The sequence below is a fragment of the Bombina bombina genome, chromosome 4, assembly GCF_027579735.1.
Source record: "Bombina bombina isolate aBomBom1 chromosome 4, aBomBom1.pri, whole genome shotgun sequence".
Classification (NCBI taxonomy): Eukaryota; Metazoa; Chordata; class Amphibia; order Anura; family Bombinatoridae; genus Bombina; species Bombina bombina.
In genome coordinates, this window is record NC_069502.1 from 367,548,843 (window position 1) to 367,555,896 (window position 7,054).

Sequence of the window (7,054 nt, forward strand, 5' to 3'; positions counted from 1 at the left end):
AAACGTTTGGCAGATGTTCCAGACGTTCAGTCTTTTTGTCAGGCTCTAACCAGAATTAAGCCTGTGTTTAGACCAATTCCTCCACCCTGGAGTTTGAATTTAGTTCTTAATGTTCTTCAAGGGGTTCCGTTTGAACCCATGCATTCCATAGATATTAAGTTGTTATCTTGGAAAGTTTTGTTTTTGGTTGCTATTTCTTCTGCTCATAGAGTTTCTGAGCTTTCAGCACTACAATGTGACTCGCCTTATCTTATCTTTCATTCTGATAAGGTGGTTTTACGTACCAAACCTGGGTTCCTTCCTAAGGTTGTTTCAAATAAGAATATTAATCAGGAAATTGTTGTTCCTTCTTTATGTCCTAATCCTTCTTCTAAGAAGGAGCGTCTGTTGCATAACTTGGACGTGGTCCGTGCTTTTTAGTTTTACTTGCAGGCGACTAAGGATTTCCGTCAATCATCTTCATTATTCATTGTTTTTTCTGGAAAGCGTAGGGGTCAGAAAGCTACGGCTACCTCTTTCTTTTTGGCTGAAGAGTATCATCCGTTTGGCATATGAGACTGCTGGACAGCAGCCTCCGGAAAGAATTACGGCTCATTCTACTAGGGCTGTGGCTTCCTCATGGGCATTTAAAAACGATGCTTCTGTAGAACAGATTTGCAAGGCTGCGACTTGGTCGTCTCTTCATACTTTTTCCAAATTTTCCAAATTTGATACTTTTGCTTCGTCTGAGGCTGTTTTTGGGAGAAAGGTTTTTCGAGCAGTGGTGCCTTCCGTTTAGGTTCCTGTCTTGTCCCTCCCTTTCATCCGTGTCCTATAGCTTTGGTATTGGTATCCCACAAGTTAGGATGAAATCCGTGGACTCGTCATATCTTTGTAAAAGAAAAGGAAATTTTATGCTTACCTGATAAATGTATTTCTTTTACGATATGAGGAGTCCACGCCCACCCTGTCATTTTTAAGACAGGTATATTTTTTATTAAACTTTAGTCACCTCTGCACCTTTGGCTTTTCCTTTCTCTTCCTAACTTCGGTCGAATGACTGGGTTGGGAGGGAAGGGAGGAGCTAGATATACAGCTCTGCTGTGATGCTCTTTGCCACTTCCTGTTAGCAGGAGGATAAATTCCACAAGTAAGGATGACATTTTATCAGCAAAAGTTGCAGTCTAAGGATACACCCCATGAAAAGCATCTTGAGAATGTTTCTTATCTCCTTTGCTGTAGTCAACTAAGACAATATGTACGTAAATGACATCCTACACTGGTGTAAGCAATCTTTGTAGCATGTGGCAGGGTAAGGTAAACTGCAGCGTAATTACGTATGCAGGATGCATTCCAGCCTTCCTGTGCAAAAGCAGGCAGAATAAGTAACGGATATATTATGCTTAAACTATTTAATTGCCTGTAAACTGACTTAACCGCTACAAAAACAAACCTGCCAAGTTATGTTTTGTTAAACACAAAGCCAAGATCTTTCAATCGTGTTCCTTTAATGAGGGATTTAAACATTGCCAGACGTTACACTCCCCTGTAGGCAAATTATTGTAATTTCTATTTGTATGATGACCTTGCTATAAGACCCCTTATGTGTAGTGTGATTAATAAGTATGTCACTCCTCAGTTTGTAACTCCTAATATCCTTTTGTTTTTACAGTGATGCTGTGAGGAAGATTGACCAATCTGAGTTTGAAGGCTTTGAATATATCAACCCTCTCCTGATGTCTGCTGAAGAATGTGTATGATCCTCAGTGACACTGCTCTAATCAGCAGCTGGATCTATCTTTCTTTCTCACAGACAGCACTGCTCAAATACTGTCAAAGAGCTCATTTCTAACATGTTGCTGTGCTGCTGTGTGCTAATGCATGTCAGCTATCCTAACCTGGGAGTTACTACAATGACATCTGGTTAATGTCTGGACATAAATATTTCTTTGTGTCTTCAAGCTCTTCTTGTTTTGCCCTGGTCTCTAAAATCCATCATTTGAATGGTACCTTTTTTAAACCTCAACAACTATACATTTTATGACAATGGTCCTCTCTGTGTTTTTACTTTGATGATAACCAAAATACTTGGGGAGACGAGTGGCGCTTCTGTCTTCTGAGTATTAGACATGCCAGTTAACTGATGTGCTAGAATCAGGTCTCATGTTATTTATTGCCCCTTTGTTGAGAATATTGCACATTCTCTGTAATGGAGCAATATCATTTGCCCAGTTAGATTTTAAGCTAAATATTATATTAATGTCACATTCCTTGGTGCCAGTGCATAGTGCAGATCATCATAGGATTATATCTGCCATTAAAATGTTACTCCTCTGAGCAGTAAAGCATTGGAGAGGAACTGCTCAGATGTCCTGTACTGTAAAAGAGCATATCACTGGTATTATTAAAAAGCATACTTGGCACTGAGGAACAGATCATTTGGAACCTGACGTCATGGATTAACACTTGGATGTAGCAACCGATATCACATTTTCTATTCTACAAGTTACAGTGTCTGCAAGCTTAAAATAACAGAATATGTTCAGATAATACAATTTTAGCAAAAACTTCACATTGAATGGAGCATTCAGTTATACTGTTGCATAAAGTGATGTTATGTGCACATTGTGTACAGCAGTGATTTTTAACCTTTTTTTTGCCGTGGCACACTTTTTTACATTAAAAAAATCCTGTGGCACACCACCATCCCAAAATTTTAAAAAAATCACACATTGTAGCCTAATACAGCATATATATGTACACATACACACAAACACACACATACTGTATGTATTGTGCTGTTATGCCATGCCTCCTACAAACTACCCCTGCACTGGGAGTAAAAAACAAACAAAGTTTAAAAAATATGTCACACTGTTGTCAGTCTGCCGTGGCACACCTGAGGATCTCTCACGGCACACTAGTGTGCCACGGCACACTGGTTGAAAAACACTGGTGTACAGTATATTCTAAATTTAGATTAGAGACATTAACACTATTTCAGTGCCACTTAAAATCCATAACCTCCAGTTATGAAGAAGATAACATTTACACTTGTCGAGAAAATAACACTTCTTTCTTCATTTGCTCTTGTTTTTCACATTTCTAGTTATGGTTGTGAGTTAAATTCAAGTGGAAAGTAAATGTAAATTTCACCTAATACTTCTGCATAAAAAGGGACATTTGTTAAGGGTATTTTAACTTACTTTCTTCAGATTTTGTTCTTAAAAATGAATGCCTTTTTGACACTGATGGCTCAGTACTGGTGCCAAATGAAAATAGCTTTTTTTTTTATTATTATTTAATATTCTGGCGCTAGTTTTGTCAGTTCTTAATCAACTGTTTTATTTTGTATTTTTAAAATAACAACCTTGATTTTAGCAAAGAGAAATGTGCCCTCACTAATATTGTTGCATCTCTACTGAAATACCAAATCTCTGCTGCTTGTGGGTCTCCATAAAATAACCAGTATTTACTTTACAGAATAATAGACCACTACAAATGTTCATCCCTGTATATTAAGCCTTTAGACCCAGAATAAATAATGACCCTAACTACTGAATTATATGCGTTTACAGCTATATATGATACATTTAATCACAATTTATAAACAAGGCACATGCAGATGTGACTATTATCTGTATCATTGTTTTTGGAGTCCTTGTTTTTCATCTATGAGGAAACTGGTTAAAGACCTGTTCACTGGTATAACACATATCAGTATGTTGGTTTTCAAAGCACCAATTGGGGGAGGAAAATTTCCCATGAAACATGAACTGCTGAATTTTAATCTATCACATCTTCAGCATAAGTGTTAATGAGTTTCCCTAAATAATGTGTTTCTTGAGAACTCTGACATTGTGACTACATTAATACAGCATTAATAGTAAATAGTTTGTTAATTGTATGACCTTATTCAGATGCCTATGCTAGTCTGACCACAAGCACATTTCATGCTATTATTTATATTCTAGCTTCTAACAGTTCCCAGGCTACACATCTTCCTCATCTTGTATAGTTTTGGGATAGCTGTGGGGCATACAGCCACCTAATAACCTTCCACCAGTTGAAGTTTTTGGGTCATACTGTACTGCTAGATTGGTTTGACAAGTAAGGTAATCAGATGCATTTGTATTCTTTTTGATACAGACTGGAAGTTCATGCAATTTAATACTAACCTTCTGGAAAGGTGATGTAAAGCAGCTGGATCAATGAATCCCAGATATCAATGTTACAATATTGTTTATAGAAACCTGAGACACAGCAAACTGTGAACTTTTTGTTGCAGAGGGAACTGCAAATTTCAGGTTGTTACAGCTTATAACTATGCCTTGCAATAAATCATTTGCATGGGTCAAATCTACAGTCCTATAAATATATTGTAAAGGAACATTTACCTGTAACTACAGCAGCTCATCCAGCATAGTGTTTTTATAAGAAGATTATTTAGAATTGTATCTTCCATTTTGAAACCTCTTCAATAACTCTATGGTTGTCTTCAAATTGTACATCAGTAAGTAACCATTTCAGACAGTATCCAGTGATGCGCAGTTTATGATTTTACTCTCTCTTGCAGAAAGCAGCGGCCAGGTATCTTTCAGCTCTTTCACAACAGGGACATTAATATACGATATGTGCTGGTGGCCATTCTGCCAATGAGGAAGATAAATGAATGACACGACTGCTTGATTACTGTGCATCGTGTTCAGTCCCAATGGCAATGAGAGAATGTTCTTTTGACTGTTGTTACTAGAAGTAGTTTGCTTTAAAATATCTGCAGATTATATGAAAATAAAATAATGCAGCATTACTGGCTAAATTTTACATTCATATAAACTGTGCAATGATAAGATCATACTAATCATAGATATATTCTAAATAAAACCTCATATCTAATAGTTTTGTCGCTATATTTACCTGTCAATGTTCCTCTAATATTAGTAATCATCATCTTAAAGGAACATGAAACCCAAAAAGATTATTTCATGATTCAGATAGAGAATATAATTTTAAACAACATTTCAAGTTACTTCTATTATCTAATTTCCTTCATTCTTTAGACATCCTTTGTTGAAGAAATAGCAATTCTCAAGGGCAATGCATCTATGTGCAGCCACCAATCAGCAGCTACTGAGCCTATTTAGATATGATTTTCAACCAAGGATACCAAGAGGACAAAGAAAATTAGATAATTGAAATAAAATGGAAAGTTGTTTAAAACTGCATGCACTTTCTAAATCATGGAAGAAAAAATGTGGGTCTCGTGTCCCTTTAAGAATGTGGCAGATATTTCCCTCTGTGCAGCTAATGAGTGTATTTCCAGCCCAATAAACTTTCAATGGTATGAAAACATAGCCATTGATATAGTACATGTGTGGACCTTTGTTTTCAGGTGTTTTGTTTAAAGGGACACTGTACCCAAATTTTTTCTTTCATGATTCAGATAGAGCATGCAATTTTAAGTATCTTTCTAATTTACTCCTATTGTCAAATTTTCTTTATTCTCTTGGTATCTATATTTGAAAAGCAAGAATTTAAGTTTAGATGCCGGCCCATTTTTGGTGAGCAACCTGGGTTGTCCTTGCTGATTGGACAGCACCAATAAACAAGTGCTGTCCATGGTCTGAACCACAAATTGGCTGGCTCCTTAGCTTAGATGTCTTCTTTTTCAAATAAAGAAAGCAAGAGAACGAAGAAAAATTGATAATAGGAGTAAATTAGAAAGTTGCTTAAAATTGCTTGCTCTATATGAATCACAAAAGAAAAAATGTGGGTTCAGTGTCCGTTTAAGTTTATGGGCACGTTACTGGTTGCTTTCACACTGTAATTATAGTTTTAGGGTTTTTAAATCTGTTCTCTGTGGCTTTTTATATTGTGCTATATATCATTTTTGGGTTAAGTTTATATGTCTATTTTTTATACTGGTATCTTTTTTTTCTCATTATCTTTGTTTTTTTTTATTCTATAAGTGAACTCTTTTGTGACCTGTTGTGTTAAAGTGCCACACATTGTTTTGTCTGCATTTCTTGGACTTTAATAATAAAGTTGAACAGTTTTCAGAGAATCTGCAACTATTGTATAGTTTTTTTGGAAGAGGCAAATCTGATACAGGGTCTTTCCTGAAAGGAAATTATGCAGGATCTGTTACAGTCAAATAATACTATTAAAATGACCCTTTTTACTGCACCAGAAAAAATATATATAGTTTGTGAGGGGGTAAAATGTATGTCAATAACGATTAAATATTTAGAATCACAATTGGTTGCTCATGATTTATTTGTGTGATAATGTCTGCTTTCCATTTCTTTCTTTTTATTGGTATTAAAATAGCATGCCCTGTCCCAACCTTCCGTGCTATAATTAGACTTGGTCCTTGTGTCTCAGCAGTGTTGGTATAAGTGATCAAAACTAACTTACAGAGCTATACAAGGAACATTGTCTTTCTTTACTAAGAAAATATTGTATCCGTTTTCTGATGTATTTGGAAAAATAATGGACAAAAGTATTTTTTTTGTTTGTTAAGATATTTCCCGTTTACACTGTTTAATAATACATCTGGTGGGGGGTTTTAGTAGCATACTCCTGATTTTACAGATTTGTAACTATAAAAAGTCAGTTTTTAAAGGAAGCAGATTTTCACAAACTTGTTTCCTGAATGAGTTGAATACCATTCCTTCATTTTAACCTTGGTTGTTGCTAAACTCTGAAGCTGATTTAATTTTCTCTAAACGAACACTGGAGATCTTTCACTGTAAAATGGTTAAATGTTAGAAACACCACCAGCCAATGTTGCTTTCTTTCTTAAGATAAGGAGAGTCCATGGATGGCTTCATTCCTTACTGTTGGGAAATACAACACCTGGCCAACAGGAGGAGGCAAAGACACCCCAGCCGAAAACTTAAATATCCCTCCCACTTCCTCATTACCCCAGTCATTCTTTGCCTTTCGTCATGTTAGGAGGTGGCAGAGAAGTGTCAGAAGATTCGGAGAGTCCTGAAAAAAGGTATCTGCCCTTGATAGGTCTCCATCCAGATGTGTTTTTTTCAGATTGTACAGATATATGGGCCTTCCAGAA

General features: G+C 36.1%; 1 protein-coding gene across 1 annotated transcript in view; it reads left to right on the plus strand.

Annotated features, from left to right (window-relative positions):
* The window catches only part of PRKCI (protein kinase C iota), a 555,904-nt gene extending 549,667 nt beyond the window's left edge, over nucleotides 1-6,237 (plus strand). The window contains exon 18 of the mRNA XM_053710130.1: nucleotides 1,652-6,237. Within this exon, the coding sequence (XP_053566105.1) occupies nucleotides 1,652-1,739 (88 nt within the window). The 3' untranslated portion in view covers nucleotides 1,740-6,237. The remainder of the gene's footprint in view (nucleotides 1-1,651) is intronic.
* Nucleotides 6,238-7,054: the final 817 nt, after the last annotated feature.